Source organism: Hemicordylus capensis, chromosome 4, assembly GCF_027244095.1.
Source record: "Hemicordylus capensis ecotype Gifberg chromosome 4, rHemCap1.1.pri, whole genome shotgun sequence".
NCBI classification, from domain to species: Eukaryota; Metazoa; Chordata; class Lepidosauria; order Squamata; family Cordylidae; genus Hemicordylus; species Hemicordylus capensis.
Genome location: NC_069660.1, coordinates 318,288,003 through 318,312,844, shown reverse-complemented (window position 1 = coordinate 318,312,844; position 24,842 = coordinate 318,288,003). Strand labels below are relative to the sequence as shown.

The window sequence follows — 24,842 nt, the reverse complement described above, 5'->3', positions numbered from 1 at the left end:
CTTTTACAAACCAAGAGGGCAAACCTGGTTACTCTGAAAGAAGCGATGACGAGCAGCTTTCTTTGCCCTCCGCGTCACATCAATTCGGCTCGACTCGCCAGGCGCAGGGCTGGAGGGCCTCTGTGCATGTGCAGAGTGGCTCCCGAACCCCGCGCCTCCCTAACCGAGGAGGAAGGCAGGTTGGGGGCAGAGAGTGAGGGCGGGAAAAGAGGCCGGCCGTCTGGCTTGCGGCTCGGCGGCCCGCCTCTGCTTACCTGCCGGGGAGAAGCGGAAGGCGCGCAGGAAGGCCAGGCACTCGCCGAGGCCGGCGCAGTGGGCGAAGGCGCCCTGGAAGGGGCAGCGGCGGAAGAAGAGCTCGAAGTGGGCCGGCTCGCGGTGCCGCCCGCCGCGCCAGTAGCCGTAAGCCATGGTGAACTGGTACAGGTCGGTGAGCAGCGCCAGCGAGCCCCGCCGCAGCCCCCCGCCGCCGCCGCCGCCCCCCTCCTCCGGCTCCCCCATGTTGGCTTGGCTGTGTCCACAGGGCGCACAGCAGCGCGCGCGGGCAGGAAGACGCCTCTAGCGGGCGCTGGCCGCGGCGCACGTCGGGGGGCCAGGCAGACTCCAGGAGCGGCCGCCCCACCTGGGGGCAGCCTCTGCCAGGCGCCGCCCTGCTGCTGCTGCTGCTGCTGCTGGGGCTGCCCCCAGGGAGGGAGGCGCGTCGTCGGGGCCGCGCTCCTCAGAGCCCCGCCGGAGCGAGCCGCAAGGCGGCCCCTCTCCAAGCGCGCGTGGCTGCTGCGCGGCTCTCGCTCCGCCCGCGGGGCTGGGGGCGAGCCTAAGAGGCGCGGCGGCGGGCCGCCCAGCAGCAGCCGCCTCCTCCTCCTCCTCCGGGCCGCTTCCCACGACGAAGCGCGCAGGGAAGGCGAAGGCGCTCCCGGGCCGGCAGACGCGCGCCGCGGCTCCCCACGCAGAGTGTCCTTCTCCTCCGGCAACCCCCGAAGGGAGCGCAAGGCCCCGAGTCGGACAAAGGCCCCACACGCACTCTAGCCGCGGGGCAGGGGTGGGGGCTTTCCCTCTCGGAGCCGCACATGCTGCCTGCGCCTCCGCCATGCTTTTGCGCGAGTGGTACCAGTCGACCCAGTAACGGCCACACTGGAGGAGACACGCACACGCTTTTGGAAACCCGCGTTCCCAGGATTCTCAGTTCTGCCGAGACCCCCGTCTGACAGCCAACGGAAGCGTGCAAACTAGGGTTGTCTGAACCCATCACGATCCTGTGTGGTCCCCGACTTCCCAAGGGACCTGTACCGGGACCAGGAGTGCAACGACAATTGAGCGGGTGGGTTTAGACAACCCAGGCCCCCCAGCTCCACCCCTCCCTGTTTTCTTCATTCGCTCTCTCAGCTTCAAGAGGCCGCTGGGGAGAGAGGTGAACACGGCCCGGGGTTGGGATCAGTGCTCTTCAACTTGTTCATAAAGGATGTAGAAGATGCGGTGAGCAGCAAAGTGGAAACTTTAGGGCAGTAAAATCCAGCATCTCCAAACTAGGTGAGTGGGTGATAAAGCAGCAGATGTGGTTCAATGTAAGCAAGTGTAAAGTGATGCCTATTGGGATCAACAAACCCCAGTTTCACATATACACTGATGGGATCACAGCTGGCAGTGACTGATTAGGAGAGTTGGTCATGGGGGACAGCTCGCTGAAAGTGTCAGTATACCGCAGGAGTGAAAAAGGCCAATTCCATGCTAAGGATCATTAGGAAGGGGATTGAAAATATTAGTATTATGCCTTTATACAAATCTATGTGGCGGCTATATTTGGAGCACTGCATACCGCTCTGGTCACCATATCTTAAGGACATTCTAGCCCTGGAGAAGGTGCAGAAGGCGGCAACCTTCCTTATGAGGCAAGGCTACAACATCTGGAGCTTTTTAGTTTGGAAAAGAAGCAACTATAGGGAGACATGATAGAGGTGTATAAAATGATACATGTGTAGGTTTTCTCCATCTCAGACTTGAACCAGGGTCATCCCATGAATTACAATTAAAGATTAATTCATGGAGAACAGGTCTATCAATGGCTACTAGTCTGATGGCTGTGGGCCACCTCCAGCCTCAGAAGTACAATGCCTCTCAATACCAGTTGCAGGGGCACACCAGGAGAGAGGGCATGCCCTCAGCTCTTGCCTGTGGGCTTCTCAGAGGCATCTGGTGGGCCACTATGTGGAATAGGACACTGGACGATATAGGCCTTTGGGCCTGATCCAGCAGGGTTTTTCTAGTGTTCTTACGTTAGCACAGATTCTGTTAGATGCAGGTAATAGTTCCTTCCCAGAAGGGGAAAAGGCAGGTAACAAGTAATGACTGTGTGGTACTGTAACCATAAAAAGGAATTGTTCACTGTGAACATATTTTAGACTAGAGTAAACAATGTCTTAAAGTATCTGAATCAAAACTGAATTCTCTAGCAAGCCTCTTTCCCTCTCAGAACTCAGGAGGTGGTATCAAATACTAGCAAAATGTACATCCTCCTGAAAAAGGGGCAAAACAGAGGGGTGGGGAATAGCACACTTGGACCGGGGAGAGCAAACCCATTCTCAAGAAGAGAGCCATTCTGACTACAAGTGTCTCTCCTAGCTACAGCAGCTGACCATCCTCCATATGACATTGGTATAAGCTAAAAACAAAAAGGGGGAAATTGAGAGCACCATTGGGGGTGAGAGAGAAACCTACTCCCCTTTGGGAACACAAGGTATCAGTTTGCTTAGGCCAGCTTTGCACCTCAGAGTCCCAACTACAGAAATACATCAGTGTACACCCCATCACTGACTCTAGCACACCAAGCAGGTACAAAAGAGGGAGTTGCTCCAATCCAGTAGAACAGAAAGCTGCAGAGTTGATGGCTGAACACCTCTGCCTCTCTTCTGTGAAGGTACATTTGTATCAAATGGATATCAAACAGAGGGCTCTTCTTTGCCCAGCCCTCTTTTGTCATGAGTGTGACAGTGTTTAAGAATGTTTTATATGTTTAGATGTGGTAAAATAACCAAGGATGAAACCTTCAGCAAGTATACATAGACCCAGTATAACAGAGAGCTGAAGAGTTGATGGCTGAACTAGTAGGACCACCTCTGCCTCTCTTCTGTGAAGGTGTATTTGTTTAATTATAGGGATAAACCATGCCCATTTGTATCAAAGGAATGTCCATACCTTAATTGTTACTCTCTCAGGTTTAGAGGAACAGATGGAATTCCATGCTCTCTTCTGTTCGGTCTCACTATCACAGCTTACTTGGTGGCTGTATTATTAGGGCAACTCCCAGACTTAAGAAAACCAACCCTCTCTTCTTTGAGCCACCCTATGAGCACACCTGGCCTCTTCATCTGGAGCCCATTGTATTAAACATGTAATAGCAGTTTGAGAAGTAGATCGTATGTAGATCGTAAGCAGTTTCAGAAGAAAACTGAAAACTTTTTTCTGCCCCAGGAACTTAAACCCCCAATTCCCATTGCTATAGTTTTGCTATCCTGCCACCTGCACAGCGTTACTTCTGTGGATAACGGGGTTTTCGTGTACTGCCACTCTAAAGGTATTTTCCTAAATACTGCAGACTTCACAGGAACCTACCCAACCCCTCTAAAAATATCAGCATGGGAAGCCATAATTCCACTGAATATTAAAAAAAAAAAAAAAAATCTGGTCAATGCTACTAGCTTTAACCAAAATAACCTCCAACAGAACAGTGCACATGCCCTATTATTGCCACAGCAAACTTACTTCCTTAGGTTCCATCAATACGCCACCTCCGATGGTTTCCTAGAACAGGCATAAATTCTTGCATGAGGACTATGACTGAATTTAGCCCAAGTTCAGGTTTTGCCAATGGGTGGGAAAGCACACCAGCTTCATTTATGTCGAATGAAGGGAAAACCTTCCCTGATTTCCCCCTCAAGAAGTATTTTGTGCATTGTTAACTGCTAGAGAGACTCCACAAATCTTCCACCTCCTCCCCACTCTTCACTCACAATGATTCGAGTCCTAATATTTGTTTCTGCAAAGAGTCTCATAATAAGTTGAATTTCCCTGGAGCTTCCAGCCACTAAAAGGTTGAGTTCTGTTCTATTTGACGTTAGGGATTGCCATTTCTGTGTCCAGATGGACCTTGGGCGCAAACAAGTCCACTGATTTAGAAGTGGTAAGGAATCCCCTTTCACAAGTTGGGATTTACAGGTGATTCTCGAGGTCTCGGCCTTCTCTTACAGCATATGGCTTGACTCAGTTGCTCGAGTAATCTGAAGCTCTCTATTCAGAAGAAAGAGTGCTCTTCAGGGGCGGAGCCACCACTGGGCAAACGGGTTCAAAGAACCCGGGCTGCCACCCCTCAGGGGCTGTGCCTCCCACGTCTATCGTCAGACGTGGGGTGTGTGGTTTAGCTCCTGAATGGGGCCGTGGCCAGGAGTGGCTCTCCCTGCCTAAGGCAGGGAGAGTCTCTCCGGCCACGCTTCAAAGGCAGTGCTGTCTGATTTAACTCCTAAACGGGGTCTCATAGCCCTGTTCGGGAGCCAAACTACGCCCTGCCCCCCACATCTGACACCAGACACGGGAGGGGGCGAGGGGGCTGCGGTGGTGGCCAAACAGGGGCCTCCCTCTGCCACTGGTGCTCTTGCTGGCTCTCTGCTTGCTACAGACGACACGGAGCTCAGCGAGGGTTTTCCTGGCAGATGCTGATGTGGAGAAAAGAGACAGAGGATGATCATGCCAAGCCTTCTGGTCATTAGACCAAATGGTATGAATCGGGCACAAGGAATTTGCTAGTTAAGAAGTTTAGAGTTCTCCAAGCCCAAATGATAAGCATGTTGCAGAGAAAGAACCAGACAGACCACAGGGCACTACATGGTGGTGAAGAAGAGCTTAGAAAGACGGACTCAGGTGCCTAAAGCAAGTTAGTGTGTGTTAAAGGGAAAGGCAAAGCCACCCCAAAATTAATACCGCATGTGCTCAGTGGTGGGGAAGAGGGGAGCGATTCAGCCTCAGACAATCCAAGAAGGAACATCTTCAGCACAACCTTCTTTGAAATGTATTGGGCTGGCAGAAGTGGCACAAGACCAGTTCAATCCCTGCCAGTCAGTGAACACTCAAGACCCGCCAAGAGCAGAACAAAGAGGCACCTTGCTGGAGTGGCCAGCTCAAGCCTGGGCAGAGCCAAACGAGGCCAGCCACTCTGAGAAGCACCAACTCTTTTCACAGCGAAGGCAGCGCACTGGGTTAAGGAAAGAGGCCCTCATATGGCATTGCTGTCCAACTCCTGACCTTTTATTAGCTTTAGAAAGTGTAAAGGTTTGCTGTTAGATCTTGTTGAAAGCAGCTATGTCAACACTCTGCACCTGAAAAAGATAAGGGGGGGGGAGGAAGCCAACATGAGAAGAGCTTTTGCATCAGCAGGTAGCAGCCCTCTGTAAGAGCGCCCAAGGCTTACTAAGCAGAGGCTCTGGGTATCCCAGAAGAATTCAGCGGAGCAGAGACTTTGCAATCTTATCCATGCATTGTTATGAAATGAAAGATTCTAACCCTCAAAAAGTTTAGAGCAGGGGTTTCTCAACCTTGGGTCCCCAGATAATGTTGGACTGCATCATCCTCAGCCAAATGACTGCAGGCTGTCATGGTTGGGAATGATGGGAGTTGTAGTCCAACATCTGGGGATCCAGTGTTGGGAATCCCTGGTCTAGAGGGATGTGCAAAGCTGGACTGAACTTCCAGGATGATGCAGACACAGCCTGGGTGACCGACACAGCCTGCTGTCCCTCCCTGCAGGGCATATCCTGCCTCCACCGGTTCTCCAGCCACCCTTACCCTACCCACCTGCCCTGGTCCTTGCCAAGACAGTCTGAATTTAAAAAGAAAGAGAAAAAGAATGCTCATGAATGGAGATACTGATTTCTGTGCCAGGTTTTGCACAGATGCAGAATTCATAATAGATTACTATCCCTGAATCAAGTGTTTAGTACTAGCAGTGGTTTAAGGTCCAGAAATCTAGGAAGGCCTCTGTAGCATGCAACCCCTAAGAGCACAGCAGAAGATGGGTCTCTCTTAGAAAGCACAGAGATGGATGTGGCGTTCTTAAGCCATTCAAGACTAAGTAAGAAGCAGCAAAGATGGCCAGTGCAGAAGGAATGAAACACGAGGGCCAAAACCCAATATATAGTCAAAAGTGTGAATACATCTTTTGGAAGCCAACTGTCTCATGCAGAACCAAATATTCTTCCGCAGCCTTTGCAGCACAAAAAATGAACTTCTGGGAAACCCAAAATGTTCCCCAAAGATCCCTTAAAACAAGGGCTCTCAAACTTGGGTCCTCGGATGACGATGGACTACAACTCCCATCATCCCCAGCCACAATAGCCGTCAGGAACGATGGGAGCTCAACTCCAACCACATCTGGGGACCCAAGTTTGAGAACTACCTTGTGTGCACTTCTTTACTGCTGATTTCAACCCTGATTTGGAATAGCCCTTCCCAACAACAGCAATGTCCCAGAGGACACTGCTGAAGGTTGTCACCTGGGAAAGGGAAGTACCTGAATGTGTTGGGGGTTGGGCTTCTTGTACCCTCCTTCACAAACACACCAAGAAAGGACCCCCGCCCCTCAGAAAATGAGCAATGGGAAGGAAGGAGAAAGTGTTTCTTGCATGGGGTTCTCAAAATTGGGTCCCCAAATGTTGTTGGACTTCAATGGCCAATGGGACATTGGCCATCCATGGCTGGGAGTTGAAGTCCAACAACATCTGGGGACCCAAGTTTGAAGACCCCTGTTAGTTCACTCCTTCCCCTCATTTTGGCTTAGCCCCAATAGGCTTGTGCAACCTACCTTGCAAAACAGAATTATGCCAAGACTACCAACAGAAACTCCATGGCTCTGTGGTCGCCAGGAGTCGACACCGACTCGATAGCACAACTTTATCTTTATCAACAGAAACATCTCTCTCCACTTACGTAGTCTTCAAACTTGGTGATCTCCTCCTCTAGTATATCCGTCCCAACCTTGTCATCCTCCACCACACACTGAATTTGGAGTTTCTTGATGCCATAACCTACAGGGACCAGTTTGGAGGCTCCCCAAACCAGACCATCCATTTGAACGGATCGCACACACTCCTCCATCTTGGCCATGTCCGTTTCATCATCCCACTGAAGAGGGGCAAGAATTTTAAGGAGAAAAATGGATCAGCAACATTGACAGTAAGTAAAATGCAGAGACCAGGCAAGAGCTAGCCAAAGTGACTTAGTAGAACAAGTTTGCTCTTGGGAATAAAGAACTTCCGGGAGAGTAACAACAAAATAAAAACCATAATAATGGAGAAACCAAATAGGCCCCTCTCTCTAACTCACATTACCTAACCAATCTACTTTCTTTCTAAATCATTCATGAAGTGTCCGTCCCCCCTCCGGCCATCTATACAGCTCCTTTATGTGAGAAACAATCCCCCACCAAAGCTTTTATAGAACCATGTAATTTTACAGCTGGAAGGGACCTTGGTGGTCCCAGTCTGACCCCCTGCTCAAGGAAGGAAACTGTTAGTGTTTCCCTGAAAGGTGACCATCCAGCCTCTGTCTGAACATACCCAGAGAAGGCTGGATTGCAGGAGGCAGACTGTGCCACTCTTTTAAACAGCTCTCACAGTTAAGAAATTCTTCCTAATGGCTAGCCTGAATCGGCTTCCTTGTAATTTCAATGCACTGGTTCTAATCCTGCCTTCAGGAACAACAGGGAATAAGTCTGCTCCTCCTCCTCCTCTGCGCCAACCCTTCAGATATTTGAAGATGGCAATCAGCCTGCCTCAGGCTTCTCTTCTGCAGGCTAAGCATACTCAGCTCCTTCAACGATTCCCCACAGGACTTCGTTTCCAGATGCCTCACCATCTCTGTTGCCTTCCTCTGAACCTGTTCCAGTTTATTAATGTCTTCCTTATAAAGTGGGACCCCGAATTGGTCACATTGGCACATATGATGCATAATGTGGGTGCTGCTGCACACATGGCATACAGCCCGGCAGAGTGGCACAAGTGGGCAGTTGCACAACTGCTTAGAACCGTGTGCTTGCCGCTTCCATTTTTTCCAATGGAAATAGTACTGTGCAGCTGCAGGCACACAGTTCTAAGTATCTGTACAACTGCCCATTTGTGCAACACTGCCAGGGACACCCGACACATATGCAGCAGTGTCAGACTGATAGGCAACACTAGTGCTGCGCTGAACAGCATGTAGGCCAGTATTCCATGTGAGGTCTGACCCAAGCAGAATAGAGTGGAACAATCACTTCGTGTGATTTGGGCACTCTGCCTCTGTTAATGCAACCTAGGCTTCTTGAACAGGTCCCCATCAAGTGTCTGCTATGAAGAAGAAACTGCACTGGCTCTTAGTTTAGCAGGGGGAGAGCAACTCTCCCTATTCAACCAAGCACAGCATCCCTCCAATTGCTGCTGCTGCCACCACCTTCTCTTATGTTTCTAGACTGTAAGCCCTTTGGGGACAGGGAGCAATGAGAACGTTTTCTGTAGAGAAGTGGCATATGAATAATACCGTTATGTGTATAGACGGACACATCAGCACAAGGCACAGCAGGGCTAAGGAAAAATAAAGGCAGGATGCAATGATGTGGGGTGACTGGGGGTGATGGGAATTGTAGCCCAACATCATCCGGGAACTTGAGTTTGGGAACCCGGCAGGAAGCCATGCCAGGCACCAATGCTCCACTGCTGAAAATCCTGCTTGCCACCCCAGCACTAGGGACGTGTATGAATAAATTTGTGCCTGAATCGAATTACCCAATTTGTTTTGTGTCCAAATCTGTCTCCCTAAATCACCCCAGATTCGATTTGGATTTGATCTGGATCTATTCAAACCACTTATAAAGGTCCTAGAGGCACCATATTTGGGTGGTGGGTAGGTCCCCATGGGTGCCACCTACTACCCAAACTTCAAGGCAATGGGGCACTTTGTTGATTTTTAATCATTTTATTTTAGTTTTTACTGATTTTGTATATTTCCGCCATAGGAAATAATGGGGATTCAAAGTCGCCCTATCCTAACCCTAACATGGATCCCCAGTTATAATTTTTTTTTTAAAAAAAAGCTAAGTTCTAGCCCTTGTAGAAATGGAGTTATGGAGCAAAATGTGTGGTCACTGTTTTGACTGTCATTGGATAGTGCCAGCTGTCAACTGCCATGTGCCAACTATACCCCACCTCCGCACACTGGGATACTCAGTTTATTTTTTAGGAATATTGAAGTGTCTTCATTACATACCTTCATTTCTTCTGTTCATTTTGACTCCACTGCTTTACGGGTGGGGGTGGGGAATTAGTGTCATACCTTGTGTCAACTACCCCCCAACCCACAAGCCACTGGGTACTCAGTTTAATTCCTAGAACATAAACTGAGTAGTACCCCACTGCCTTGCGGATGGGAGGGGGGGTGTAATTGGCACATGGCAGTTGATGGCACTGTCCAAAGACAGTCAAAATGAATAGAAGAATGAAGGTATATATGAATCCTCATAGGGATTTATTGAGGAAAAATTATACACCAAAGAATCCAAACACTTGAAAAATAGTGACCACACATTTTGCTCCATAACTCCACTTCTACAAGGGCTAGAGCTTAGCTTTTTTTTTTTTTATAAAGAAAGCTGAGAATCTGGGGAAGTTAATAGGAGGAATCTGACTCTCGAATAAAATCTGGCATGATTCAATTTGGACTCAAATCTAGCAAATGGAACATAGGGGCGATTTGTTCTGTCTCCAAATAGCCCAAATCAGCTAGATTTGGGAACAAATCAATTTGTACCTGAATTGATTTGCACATCCCTACCCAGCACTTCCTTCTGGCGTGTCAACAAGCTCTGCCCAATACTTCAAGCCTATGGTCACAGCCTTGAAAGCTACACAGCTGTTTACAGCAATAACAACAGTGGATCACATCCTCAGAATACTGAATTGTTTCAAGTTTCACGAACATGGAAGCCACACAGCCCTATGTAAATAGCTGCCAATCAGCAGAAAACAACTGCCCTAGATGAAAAAGAGGCACACAAAACTTCAGCCAATGGGGTGGGTGGGGAGAATAAAACAAAAATCCCTCTTAACATCCATTTCTCCTCAAAAGATGTACTTCCTTAAGACTGACTTTGGGCCAGTCACCATCTCTCCGCCTAACCTACCCCACAGGACAGTTAGAATAAAAGTGTGCAGGGAGCAGCTGCATATACACCACTGAGAGGCAAGGTGGGATAATAGAAGTCTACAAGTGAAAGAAACCTCTGCAGTATCATTTGTCCTAGTCCGTTCCCCCAGATAGGTAAGATGGGGTGGGTGAGCGGACTTACAGGCTTTACGTCCAAGAGGATGGAGGACTTGGCAATCAGGCCAGGCTTTTTGGACTTCTTTGCTGCATACTGCTGTAGTCGCTCTTCCCGAATTCGGGCAGCCTCCTGGTCTTCCTCCTCATCGTCGCTGCCAAAGAGGTCGATGTCGTCATCCTCCTCCTCCTCCTCAGCAGCAGGGGTTTCTTTCTTTGCAGGTGAAGCAGCCGGCAGCTCAACTTTCCTTGAGGAGGCAGCCAGAGGCTCCATCTTCTTCATGGGGGTGACATGCTTCAAGGAGGCAAAAAAAAGCGCAAAACATTTAAGTCCCCATGATGAATGAAAAGCAGAAGCAGCTTCAGGACTGCTGAAGGAACAGAGAAGCCACGAGGCCAGAAGAAGGGGCTGCTAGAGCCCCATGGTTTTGGATGTCAGTGAGCAGTAGACACACATCATCATCATCATCATCATCATTATTATTATTATTATTATTATTATTTCACATTTATATCCCGCTCTTCCTCCAAGGAGCCCAGAGAGGTGTACTACATACTTGAGTTTCTCCTCACAACAACCCTGTGAAGTAGGATAGGCTGAGAGAGAAGTGACTGGCCCAGAGTCACCCAGCTAGTTTCATGGCTGAATGGGGATTTGAACTCAGCTCTCCCCGGTCCTAGTCCAGCACTCTAACCACCACACCACGCTGGCTGACATCTGACCTATGAAGTGGATTTCACCATGGGAGGTCCTCCTGTGAAAGCCCCACTGACGTGAACGGGGGCTGCATAGCAACATACAAGTGTTCTTGTATAGCTCGTGCAGGAGAGCTTCCCAGGATGGATTGTGCCCCATGGTAATTAGTGGGGCAGAGCTGCCATTTTGATTTTCCACCTCAGGCAGTACCAGGTTTTAAGCAAGTCTTATGAAACTATTAAGGATAAGGAAATACACATGTTCAGCTGAGAGAAAGGAACTGTAGTGTGTACTATGCTAAGCCCATTTCCTCTCAAATATTCACTCGGAACTATTTCAGAGGCCATCAGAGTGATGGGCAGCAGGGAGAGGAGAACTTATCCAACAAGGAGCATCAAGATCCTCCCACTTCTCTCCTTAATGAGTTAACTCAGGGGTGTTCAAACATCGTAAGTAAACTCTTGGCTCACATGAAACACAGTAAGATCCCAAGCAAGAACTCGGCAAGAACACACCCAAATCCTTAGCAATGTAGAAGGGTTCTGGGGCTGATAAATCAATGTGGGAAATGTTCCCTGAAAGGAGAAGGTCTGAAACAGCTGGATTCAGGTATGACATCTGCCTGCATGGCTTTCAGCATGTTCCCATTTATACTGATGAAATCAGTTCTCAAGAAAGAATCATGAGGCCTGGCTCCACGGATGATAAGAAATTCATTTCGACCACATTAGTGTGCGATTGAGACCACGCACATTTCGGCAGGACTTCAGTAAACACACCCTGCACATTTGGCCTGCTTGAGATAACACAGTGAGACTCCACTTGGAAAGCCTTGTGTGGGATAGGATTTTAAAAGTCTGAATATTCATACCTACAAACAGAGTGGCCGGTACAACATGTGGAAGGTTCCTTCCAGGATTATTTTACCTGCGTTGGTGGTGCTGGGGAAGGATGATGAGAGGTAGATACTTTTTCCAGCAAACTCAGGCGAGTTTCCAGTCTGGAGATAGCGAGCTGGAGGTCTGCAACCACTGGAGATATCCAGGAGAGAGAGAGAGAAAGAAAGGGACGGGGGGAAACACACATATCTACTTATAGGATCAGCAAAGAAAAAAAGCATGCAACATTCCCTTTTCTTTCTTCCAGTTAGACTGTATGAGCATCAGGATTATCTAGCTCCTTATAAAGCAGCCAAACCCCCATCCCCACCTTTTCCTCCTTTTGAACAAGAGAGCAGAAAGGACGCACTGGCACAGCACCTGCAATAAATGCAACAAGCACATGACCCAGTTTTGTCCCTCACCAGTATGAAGGTTCTGATTCTCCACCTCCAGGCTTGCAATCCTAGTGACCAGCTCAATTTGGTCTCCACCAGGTCCTGTTGAAGATGTGCTGCTCACACTCTATGAGAGAGAGAGAGAGAGAGAGAGAGAGAGAGAGAGAGAGAGAGAGAGAGAGAGAGAGAGAGAGATGACAGCATGAAGGAGGAGACCAGCAAATCAACTGCCAACATCTTATCAGACACAAACACAATTTTCACAGAGCTGCAACAACAGGAGGGAAACAGAGGGAACTGTCAGAACATCCAGGACTTAACGGCCTCAAGAAGAAGGCACAAAACAAAGCACAAGGACCAACAGACTGATTCTCCATGAGCCCAAGGATGGAACTGGTGTGAACATCTGGTTCCTCAACTTCTTAAAAGACATTTCTATGGAGTCATAATACACTCTAGAAACTAAAATATAATGGCTAAATTGTCCACACTATGTGGCACCTTCCTGCTTTTTTAACTCCCTTATACAAGACAGTATTTGTTATTAATGTATATATCTGTCTCAGAGGAGGAGTATGTGTGCCTCTTACCCTTTGGAAAAACCTTTCTCCAAGCACAATCCAAACTCTGCTATGAGACCACATTGTGCACGACAGGCTCACAAGTGTTACATTCAGGGGTGGGTTATCACTTCTTCACAAGCCTGGAACAGACTGCTCAAGTTCTTCTCTAGAGAACTTGGCCAGGACACAAGGAAATGGGCCACTAGTCCCATGAGCCTAAAGGAGTCTTAGGCTTGCTTTTCTTGTAGTCTCCATCCCTCTTATGCCACATGGCAAACAGCTTTTCAAGCAGAGGGGAATCTCAAAAGCAGCCCGATATGACACAGGGGAGAGCTAGTCTTGTGGCGGCAAGCATGACTTGTCCCCTTAGCTAAGCAGGGTCCACCCTGGTTGCATATGAATGGGAGACTAGAAGTGTGAGCCCTGGAAGATCTTCCCCTCTGGGAAGAGCTGAAGGTTGCAAGTTCCCTCCCTGGCAGCATCTCCAAGACAGGGCTGAGAGAGATTCCTGCCTGCAACCTTGGAGAAACCACTGCCAGTCTGTGAAGACAATACTGAGCTAGATAGACCAATGGTCTGACTCGGTATATGGCAGCTTCCTGGATTCCTAATAAACTTGTATCCCCAGATGCTGTTGGATTACAACTCCATCATTCCCAGCCACAATGGCTTTTGGCCACTGTGGCTAGGGAAGATGGGGAGTTGTAGTCCAACAGCATCTGGGGATACAAGTTTGAGAACCCATGACATAGGTTATTTAAACAAAGTGTCTACAATTCTATTGGGCCAGCACAAGCCCCTGATATAAGCCTATGCACTAACTGGCACTGTGGGATCTTAGGGCAGGGATCTAATCACAGGCATGCCAGCTTACAATTAACCATCAAAGTGTTTTCTTCCCAGATACTTCCACAGCTTAAGTAGTCTAAATGCTTCTAAAAACCCAAATTAAGTGAGAAATTAGGATCTCTTTCTATAGCCGAGATTCGTTCTTCATTCAAGAAGCAATTCCTGAAGGGTAGCTGAACATAACTGGGCAACTATTTGACAGAAATACAACTGGGAAGAAATGGACCATTTCAAGGAACAGGCTTTGCAAGCAGTGTGAATTGGGCGGGGGGGGGGGAGAGGAAGGGTCTTAGGTAGAAGCAACACATGTCCCCAGAGACAAATAGGTTAGTTGTGCTCACACCCCGCGACTTACAGTCGCACGACCTGACTGCTTCTTGCGACGAGCAGGAGGGGCTTCATGAGGGTTTTGCAAAACTGTCTTGAGCTGGAAAGGGCAACAGCATATTTTGCGGGCGTCAAAATAGGTTATTTACTCAAATTCATTCATACAGCTGTGGTGCAGGCAAGCACAACTGTCAAAACCAAATGCGGAAAAGCATGCCTAAGCAAAGAAAAACTAAGTAAAACAAAAAGTACACAACAAAGAATATTCTGAGGTCAAGGTAGAGATCTGGGACAAAATAGGAAGGGCAGTTTAAGCTCCAAAATGCCATTCTTTTCGACTTGAAGAAGCCAAGAGTTGGGCAAGTTTGTCTGAGCAGAGACAGTAAATCCTTCCCTACTGAACCAGAGCAATCTCCACACCTGGTCAGCTTGTCCCAATGCATCTGGTCACTTAGTGGGAATGGCTGAGCCAGCCTAACAAAGGAGAATCTCACTAGGCTTCACAGCAAGGATTGTGTAATGGAGTTTTTCTTTCAGAACAGACATAATTCTTTGACAAAGTCAAGGATTTTAGATGGGGTATTCCAGTGAACACATATTTGGACTTTGAAAGAAGCTTCATGCAAGACCATATGCTTCTAAGTAAATGAGGCAATCATGGGATAAGAGGATGGCTCCTCTTATGGATTACTAATTTGTTAAAGCACAGGAAGTAGAAAGCATTAGTAAATGGGTAGTTTTCACAAGGAGGGATCACCCAAAGGTCTCTATAAGGCCTGGCAATATGAAGTGATCAAATTTGCAAGTGACAACCATTCTTATACACAAATAAACTCCAAGAAGGATTCTTGCAATTTAGGGCTTTTGGGGGGGGGGTTTGGATCTTACCACACATTTACACAGTCTCTGTATGGCAAATCCCTCCCTTACCAGATGCTGCTCACTGTAGCACTGGACATTTCACCTCCTTTTCCATCTCCTGCCACCTGCACCCCAACTTTGGTGCTTCCTTAGTTCTGTGTTTTGTAACTACCACTGCTTGATTTAAATCTTTTGATCACTAATTCAGTTTGTCATTAATGGGGTGCTCCTAATGATTAATCAGACCTACTCCAAATTAGGAGAAGCTCATACAGTTGTCACCGGGTCAAAGCTGCAGTGCTTTTTGTACTGAATGGTTGTCATCCCTTTAGGAATCTTGGCATGCTGAGGTGTCAACATTTGGGACAGCACAATAAGTTTTAAAAGTGAATTTTGGAAACCAAGTGTAAGATCAAGTGATCTGAAGGCACCTCAGGATTGGAAAGCACTCATTCTATTATTTCATTCATTCATTCATTCGATTTCTATACCGCCCTTCCAAAAAATGGCTCAGGGCAATTTACAAAGAGAAATAATAAATAAATAAGATGGATCCCTGTCCCCAAAGGGCTCACAGTCTAAAAAGAAACAGAAGATAGACACCAGCAACAGTCACTGGAGGTACTATGCTGGGGGTGGATAGGGCCAGTTACTCTCCCCCTGCTAAATAAAGAGAATCACCACGTTAGAAAGGTGCCTCTTTGCCCAGTTAGCAGGGGTTTGATTTCTACACCACCCTTCCAAAAGTGGCTCAGGGCAGTTTATATTAAAACAAAAACAACTAAAATAAATTAACCGTTAAAATCGGAAACTGTAAAAACATAAAATCATGAACAATTAACACATTTAAAACAGTTTTTAAAACCTTGGAAAACCAGGCCAAACAGATAGGTTTTAAGGGCTATCCTGAAGGCCAATAATGAACTCAGATTATGGATTTCTGCCGCGAGTACATTCCACAGCCCAGGAACTGCTAAGAGAAGGCCCGCCTCTGAGTCGCCAGATGCACCGGTAGTAACAGAAGAGGGACCTCCTCAGATGAGCTTAACCTGCAGTGGGGATCGTGCAGAAGAAGGTGCTCTCTAAGGTAACCTGGACCTAAGCCATTCAGGGCTTGATAGGTAATCACCAGCACTTTGTATTTTGCCCGGAAACATATTGGAAGCCAGTGCAACTGTTTCAAAACAGGCATAATATGGTCTTTCTGGATTGCCCCAGAGACCAATCTGGCTACTGCATTCTGAACTAACTGAAGTTTCTGGACTATGTACAAAGGCAGCCCCACATAGAGAGCATTGCAATAGTCAAGCCGGGAGGTTAACAGCTGCTGCACCACTGTTTTGAGGTCATCCTCTTCAAGGAATGGACGCAGCTTTCAAATCAGCCGAAGCTGATAGAAAGCACTCCTGGCCATAGCCTCCACCTGAGATATCAAGGTGAGGCCTGGGTCCAGGAGTACTCCCAAATTGTGTACCTGCTCCTTCCAGGGGAGTGCAACCCCATCCAGCACAGGAAGCTCTAACTCATCCCTCAAATTCTGAGCCCCTACAATGAGAACCTCCGTCTTGCAGTTTCAATTTGTTATCCCTCATCCAGCCCATTACTGCCTGTAGGCAGGCATTTAGGGAATGTATGCCATTTCCTAATGATAAAGATTAAAAGGAGAAGTAGATTTGGGTGTCATCAGCATACTAATAACACCCTGCACCAAGTCTCCTGATGACCTCACCCAGCAGTTTCATGTAGATATTAAAAAGCACTGGTGACAGAATGGAGCTTTGAGGGACTCCATATAATAGTTTCTGTTTTGAGGAGCAACTGTCACCAAGCTCTGCCATCTGGAATGTACCCAAGAGATAGGAGTGGAACCACTGCAAAGCAGTGCCCTCTATCCCCAACTCCCCAAGGCAAACCACAAGGATACCATGGTTGATGGTATCGAATGTCACTGCGAGATCCAGAAGAACCAGCAGAGTCACACTCCCTCTGTTGATTCCCCGGTAGAGGTCATCCATCAGGCCAACCAAGGCTGTCTCAACCCCATAGCCAGCTCTAAAGCCAGTTTGAAATGGGTCTAGATAATCAGTTTCCTCCAAAACCGCCTGGAGCTGGTTGGCCACCACCAGCTCCCCTCTAACAAGCAGAATGGCATCAGCTTCTTACCTCAAGCTACTGAAAACCCAAAGTGCAACCAAGGAACCAAATGCAGAACACACAAGAAACACGCTGCCTTCTTCCCAAAACAGACTACCATCAATATCATTAACATTGTGTGAGAATGAGCATGTTACATCTGTCAACTGCATTAAGCAGGGCATGGGAGATGGTAGGGTTGTGCATTGGAGCCTCCAATGCCAACGAATCTGGAGCATCCCCTCAATGTTGCGAGGAGGTGACTGCACCCATCGCAGTAAACTCCACGCAGCCCCTTACAATTAGAGTGGGGGCGGGGTTCTTCTACAGAAGTGGGAACGTGCAGGCATGTCAGGAAGGCACATGAGGGCTCCTGGGAACTGTAGTTACTACCAATGCTATCAATAGAGTGCTGGAATTACAGTTCCCATAGTAATTTCTTGGAACATTACCCCCACGATATTCAAGAGTCTCCTGTATCCAAGTGGTGACTGCATAGCAGCAGAAGTAAATACTACTATGTTCTCTAACTGTGCCACAACTAAGGCCACAGTCACATCAACACTTATTCCAACCTGACAGCCTCTGTGTGCTTTAGCTCCAGTTCTCATCAGCGAGGAATGAGAGAGAGGAGGGAGCACTAGCGCAGTGTCCTCTTTGAGCTGAAGTGTTTGTCTATGTGAATGTTAGAGAAGGAATGCTTTCCTCTAGAAAAAGCACAGCTCCTGCAGAGAAGAAGTGTGTTAATAGCAACGTTCAGTCTGTTTTCATAAATAACCTCTGCAGCAATGCACCCAGAACAAAATAAAAACATGAGTGCATAGGCCTATCTAACCCAGCATTCTACAGTAGCCACCTAGATGCCTCCGGCAAGTTTACAAGCAGAAGATGAAGTCATCTCTCTATCCTGCCACTGCTCTTCAGAGGAATACTGCCTCTGAACCTGGAAGTAGCAGATCTCCATCATGACTTATAGCCATTCATGGACTTCTCCTCCATGAATGTGTCTTATTCCCCTTTTAAGCTAACGATCGCAGCAAATTTCATAGATTAATTATGTGCTGTCGGAAGGACTACTTCCCTTTGTCTATCATGAATCTCCTGCCAATAAGTTTCACCAGATGACTACTGGGTTCTAGTGTTGCAAGAAAGGCGAAAATTCTCTACCCTCTTTCTAAACATCATGTACAATTTTATAAACCCCAATCATATCCCCAAGTTGGCTTTTTTCTAAACTAAAATGCTCCAAATTCTGTAGCCTTTCCTCATAAGGAAGGTGCTTGATCATCTCCCAATTATTTTGTCCCCTTTGCACTGCTTCCAGTTCCACAATTTTCTTTTTGAAATGTGGAGACCAGAACTATACATAATCTGCCAAATAAGGTTTTATATGTGCTCCAACGTGCATTACACTAATTTATACTGAATTACATTTGCCAATCTGTTGTCTATTCATCAAATTTGTAGACATCCTTTCGGAGCTCTTTGCAATTAGTTTTGGTTTTCACGACCAATAGTTTGGTGCCATTTGCAAACCTGGTCACCTCACTGCTTTATGCCCAACTCCAGATAATTTATGAAACCGCTCCAAAGCACTAGCCCTAATACAGTTCCTCGGGGAACAGCACTTCTTACCTCCTCCTTTGTAAGAACTGTCCACTTACGCCTACCCTCTGCTTCCTATTCTTTAAGGAGTTACCAGTCCATAAAAAGACTTGCCCTCATATCTCACAACTATCAAGTTTACTCTAAAGCCTTTGGTAAAGGACTTTGTCAAAAGCTTGTTGAAAACCCAAGTATACAAAATCTACTGGATCACTTCTCTTCATGGCTGTTGACATTCTCAAAGAAATCTAAGACATTAGTGAGGTAGACTTACCTTTACAGAAGCCATTCCAATTCTCCTTGAGCTAGGCTTATTCTTCTATATGCTTAATGATTCAATCATGATTATGCTTTCAACCAATTTATCTGGAACAGATGTTAAGCTAACTAGCCTGTGATTTCCTGGATCTCCCTAGATCCCTTCTCTCTCTCACCCTCCCTGCCAAAAATGAGAGTTCTTAAAGAACTCAGTTGGATGCCATCTGTTTAATTTTAATATACTCCAGAATATCACCTCGTCACCTCTATCTGTTTTTCTGACTCCCTCAGAATGTTAGTTCAGGCACAAATATCAGTCATCTCTTCTATAGTGAAGACAGAGGCAAATAATTCACTAAAGGCACATGACCATCTTCTATGGTTATAGCTAAGCAGACTTGGCCTTGTAAGCTACCTGGACAGGCAATTGCCTAAGAACCAGATACAAACTGCACTGAGAGAATATAGAAGACCATGTAAGAAGGGCTCTGCTGGGTCAGACCAAAAGTCCATCTAGTCCAACATCCTGCTTTCCAGAAGAACCAACCATTTGCCTCCAGGAAGCCCACAGCCAGGGCATGAAGGCAACAGACCTCCCCCTCATTGCAGGCATCTGGTATTCACAGACAGATTGCCTCTGAATAGAGAGGCTCCATTTAGTTACCATAACAGCCACTGATAAGACCTCTCCTCCTCCATGAATTTACCTAATTTCCTTTTAAAGGCATCTAAGCCAATGACCACCACCACATCTTGCGGCATTAAGTTCCATAAATTAAATTATTAATTAGCCAGTGCAATTGATTAATATGTAGTTAGCTCTGTTCACATGAACCCAGCCTACATTCCTGCAGCAACATTCAGAGTTAAAATTCACAACCAAATCAGACTGTCTCTTTGCATGTATAACAAAGGGAAGCAAACCGGATAGAGAAGATGATTGTCCGGCATAGCTCAACTCAAAAGCATGCCCCCTCCTGACAGGTCAATCGTTTTCCCCATGGTATTTCATTATTCTGAAGAAATTAACCAAATGCAGAGCAAATGACAAGAGAAACAGAGAGGTCACCATTTTTGCTGGGCTGGATGCATTTCAGGTGGCAGATGGCGAACTGTATCCTTGAATATCTCCACATTAACAAAAATTCTTCTTCCTGTCATACTAGCATTATACACCCATGGAGGTTTTCAAACTTAGGGGACCATTCAGACAACCCTACCTGCTGTCTGAAATGGAAGAGCCCAGCAAGAGGAGTTGAACCATGCGACATCTTATCTTGCTCTAGACGAAAAGGCACAAGTGCAAACATGCACAGCAAGGGCACTTAAGATTAGTCTGCAAATGCAATTTGGCTAAAACAAGCAGGACAAAGCAGATGCCTCTTTGTTGGCAAGACAGAGCTCATCCCATCTTCTCTACCCCACTCTAACGTATGGGGGAAAACACACACACGCATACAGTTTATGGGGAAATCAATCACAGGGAGGGTGGGGGTGGGGTGCTGTATCTGTGAGATATGCCATAGCTAGGAAAAATGAATGCAGTTAGCCAGCTGGTGAGAGAGCGCCCAGGTACTCACTCCGGCCAGCGACTTCTGGATATTCTCCCTGGCTCTGGCAATGTCGCGTAGGATCGTGCTGGCTCCGTTCTCCTGCAAACAGTGCAGAAAGAACCAAGTGGTTGTTTTTTAAAAAAAGGTACATATAGATACAGGAGAAATTACTGAGGATGGATTACGTGAAAAAAGGAAAGAGTGCTTAACTTTTCACAAAAGCAGTTCCCAACCATGGGTCCCCAGATAATGTTGGACTACAACTCCCATCATCCCCAGCCCAAAGGCCATGATGGATGCTATAATCCAACATCATCTGGGAACCCAAGATTGAGGACCTCTAGACTATAGCGGTTAGTCACACAAAAAAAAAACCCAAGCATCAATTCTATCTGCTGCATACCACAACTGTGCTGTCAGCAGCTACATCAAGGCTACACTCCAGAAAACCTTCAGGATAAGATCCAGGCATCAAGCACCAGGACACCGTAACTGCCCACCAATGTTTGCAACAGATAGGCGGGTGCTTTTATTATTAATGACACAACTATCGCCAGTTCTACAGTCATGCTTTGGCTAATGAAACAGTTTTCCACAGAAGGGGCCAATGCAAACTTAGTACTGGCAACACTGCTTCCATTCTGTTGCTACCTGCCCAGAGCCTACACAAACAGGGGGTGATAAAGCTGAAAAATAAAAACAGAAATCAAGTTTGCCAAAGTTCTGGCAGAGGCAGCAATATCAGTGCTTCACATCTTCTGCCCCAACCCAAATTCTGCACCCAAAATTCTGCAAGTGGAGTCTATTTGCTTGTTTTGAATAAGCCGACGTTTCTCAGATCTGAGGTTTCAAAAACTTTGACATCTGCTCCTGTTGAGGATTAGGGTGGTAGAATGAAAAGCAGGGTGAGCAAAGCAAGCCAACTGGGACTAGATGGTTGAATCTCAGAATATGGAAGCCATGAGAGAGGGACAGAGTTGTGACAAGCACCAATGCCACACCCCCTCTTGCTTGAGCCTTCACCAGCTACTGGCCATATATTGCCTAGTACCTCTCCATCACTTTTAAGGACCAAATGTGCAGGAGACCACATTCCACACTTCATAATCTTCAGGTTCTCCTGCTCTGAATTTGACCATGCCATGGAGTGCATCTCTCTGCATGAGTGCTACTAGATTAAGAAACTAAGCTATGTACCCAGTCTCACTATCCACACACACACACACACACCTCTGCCACCAATGGTGGCAATTAGAAGAGAAGGCAGCAGCTAAGGCAGCCACACGGAGTCTCACACATGCCTGCAAACTGGGCTGAGATGAAAATGCTCAGACCCTACTAGTGTTTCCCAGTCTTTTGATTCCTGGGCAACAGGGTATTGTTTTCAGTGGATTAGAGGCACCCTTCTTCACACTTATGTCCAAAGACACATGTTAGTATGTTCTTCAATCAGCTCTCAGAATAAATGTGCATCTTTAGAACATGATAACAGACCAGCTCAATCAGGCCCAAGGCCTCTCTAGTCCAGCATTCTGTTTCACATAGTGGCCCACCAGATGCCTCTGGGGAGCCCACAGGCAAGAGCTGAGGGCATGCTCTCTCTCCTGCTGTTGCTCCCTTGGAACTGGTATTTAGAAGTATCTTGCTTCTTAAGCTAGAGGTGGTCCATAGTCCTCAGACTAGTAGTTATTAATAGATCTGTCCTCCATGAATTTATCCAAGCCCTTCTTAAAGCCATCCGGGCTGGTGGCTGTCACCACATCTTGTGGCAAAGAATTCCATAGGTTAATTATGCATTGTGTGAAAAAAATATTTCCTTTTCATCTGTCTTGTAACTGAGGGTGACCCCCAGTCTCCAATTTGCTCAGTCACTCAGGGCTGAGACTGTTTTCTGACAAATGGTAACTATTCGAGGATTCCTTGGTACCAATCAGTAGTAGTGAAAGCCGCATCAAGGAATTCTGATAGTGACTCCCTCTGCATTCATGCATACACAGCCATATATTCCCGTGTGTCAGTCTTTTAAGGTTGTGTTTTTTCTTTTTAGGTTGTGTGGGGTTTTTTTCCTCCTTTTAGTTTAAATGGTTTTTAAGAGCTGCAATTTTGAATTTTTATTGTATAATGTTGGATTTGATTTTGTAAGCCACCTTGAGAGCCAAAGACAGTATATAGACGCCCTACAAAATAAATATTGGTGGTGTGGGGGAAAGAGAAGACCAATGCTGCACAGCACTTTCACACTCATTTGGGCACTGAATGGCGGGTGCTTCCAACATGGTGGCTCAATCTGGCAAGGCAGGTTCAGTCCTCCTTATGGCATACAGTGTGGGAAGAACAGCCTTACAACACCCTGGAAAGCACCTGTGCAGTTCTCATTACGAAAAGCCCATAGAAAGGTCTCCGCACTTTTCTGGGATGCAGCAAGTCCACACCAATAACTTGCTGGCCCCAATGAAAACACCATTTTGTTTGTTCCAAATTTCTTCCTAAGAGACAGTACTGAGGAACTTTAAATACACCTTGCATCTGCTTTATTCTAGGTGTGTGAGTTTCACTCAGTGACCCTCCCTGCCTCAACAAAGCCTATTCTGCTTCACTTACAGCCTACCCCTCTCTATGGGTTAAGTCTTTACAAATGTCAGACAAGCAGCTGGCCAAGAGAAGGCATTTCTTGTTCATACAGCGCCCACAATTAAAGCAGCCAGCAAAAACATAGCAGAACAAGACAGAAACTGTGAGCCAGGCTACGGAAGCAGGAAATCCTGCCCCGGCTCCTGCAGATTCCAACCATATTTGCAATTATCAGCCCATTCTGTTCTTACAAAGCTAGCAACTGAGACCCTGCAAACTACTGACAACTTTCCTAAGCTGAGGTGCGGGGAAGAAAGCAGAAATTCCATTGGCAAAGGAACATTCTTCATGCGAGAACCAAGCCAGTTGCTGCAAATCCCCATGCTGCTGCTTAGGACCTCCAGGCTTAAGTCAGGTCTTTACATTTCATCCGGGGCTAATCTGAAGACTCTCCTATCATGGCTCACAGGGAGAGGTCTTGACACACTATACATATACAACAGCCTTGAGATGAGCTTCCAGGGAACAATAGTTGAGAGGAAAAGAATGCAGATACCTTCAAAATGCTACTTCTTCAACCCAACTGTTCATGACCAGCAATGGAGTTTAGTAAGTTTATTCACCTCCTCCTTCTCTCCCTCCCAGGCCACTTTCTGTAACAAGGTCAACAAAAGCCTCTCTGGAATCTGCAGCTGAGGCTCAGGGATGCTCAAGGAGAACAAAAGCTTTGATCACCACTCTATAGCTCTCCTATATCCAGGTAGCCTCAAACACACAAAACAAACACTTAACACCACCACCATTGAATCCAGGCTACTCTCTCTTCCTTCAACAGCAAAGAAAGTAAAAAATTGTGAATTACACCCTGCTGCTCCTACCCTCTCTGCTGTGCATCCATAACTGAAACAGCAAACGTCATGCATTGTGCCTTAAGCTGTTTTTTTTTAACAGCACACAGGGTACTTTGAACGCCCATTATTCTAGCCTGGTCTACAGAGCATAAGCACTCTTCCAGGATAATTTGTTCAGAAGCTCAAAGAACACCAAGTTCGAAGAACAGACGTTAATGAATGGGACTGAGGTGTGAACATCTATGAAAAATCTCTCACAAATTGGGGACCACATCAATATAGGACATTACAGCCAACTTCCAAACCTAAGCAGCCAGCAAGTTACAAGTGGAAGCTGGCCTGCTCAAGCTGTGGAAGCTGTATGAATGGCTTGACTAGCAGAAGAACTGGGGAGGGAAGCAGAAGAGATACCTCTCACTACATCACCTCTACAGTAGCAGGGAATGCATCAGGGAGGGAAGGAATTTCTCAATGAAATGCCCTGGTGTGCCAGACAGAGACTCAAAGCACAGGGGAATGAGGACACCTCAACAAATCCCCTCCAACTCGAGGCCAAACCTCACCCCCACTGTATGACAAGGGGATGACAAGCAAGAAGGATATGGCATGGAAACCTCAGATACTCTTATGAATAATGCTGGATGTGCTCTCTACCTAGGGCATTACTTTTGCAGACCTACAACTACCAATCAGTTCAGAGGCAGGTTGTTTTCCCATATACTGATTCTGCTGGGGGCCAAACAGCAGGGGAGGCTGCTCCCTTCCTGCCTGTGGGCTTCCTGGAAGCATCTGATTGACCACCATAAGGAGCGGAAGCTGGAATAGATGTGCTGTTGATCTGATCCAGCAAGGCTCCTCTTATACTCAGTAGGCATTGAGTCGAGAGTGTGCCTGGACACAAGTCAAGTGTACAGATAGGAAGCGGTTCTCCACTACCCCACCACTTGCTCCAGGAGGAGCCCTGGGACA

General features: G+C 46.9%; 2 protein-coding genes across 11 annotated transcripts in view; both read right to left on the bottom strand.

The window, feature by feature from the left end:
- NAPRT (nicotinate phosphoribosyltransferase) overlaps nucleotides 1–647 on the bottom strand; it is a 35,925-nt gene extending 35,278 nt beyond the window's left edge. For all 4 annotated transcript variants that reach the window (XM_053245669.1, XM_053245670.1, XM_053245671.1 and 1 more), the window contains exon 1: nucleotides 255–647. In XM_053245669.1, coding sequence (XP_053101644.1) covers nucleotides 255–498 — 244 coding nt within the window. In that variant the 5' untranslated portion in view covers nucleotides 499–647. The remainder of the gene's footprint in view (nucleotides 1–254) is intronic.
- Nucleotides 648–5,267: 4,620 nt separating this feature from the next.
- Nucleotides 5,268–24,842, bottom strand: part of EEF1D (eukaryotic translation elongation factor 1 delta) — a 34,176-nt gene continuing 14,601 nt past the window's right edge. For 2 of the 7 annotated variants that reach the window (XM_053245658.1, XM_053245653.1), the window contains 7 exons: nucleotides 20,479–20,550; nucleotides 14,070–14,141; nucleotides 12,330–12,429; nucleotides 11,954–12,057; nucleotides 10,358–10,624; nucleotides 6,967–7,161; nucleotides 5,268–5,360 (listed from right to left, as the gene is read on the bottom strand). In XM_053245658.1, coding sequence (XP_053101633.1) covers nucleotides 5,322–5,360; nucleotides 6,967–7,161; nucleotides 10,358–10,624; nucleotides 11,954–12,057; nucleotides 12,330–12,429; nucleotides 14,070–14,141; nucleotides 20,479–20,550 — 849 coding nt within the window. In that variant the 3' untranslated portion in view covers nucleotides 5,268–5,321. The remainder of the gene's footprint in view (nucleotides 5,361–6,966; nucleotides 7,162–10,357; nucleotides 10,625–11,953; nucleotides 12,058–12,329; nucleotides 12,430–14,069; nucleotides 14,142–20,478; nucleotides 20,551–24,842) is intronic. The other 5 variants (XM_053245659.1, XM_053245656.1, XM_053245660.1 and 2 more) reach the window with 3 other exon arrangements.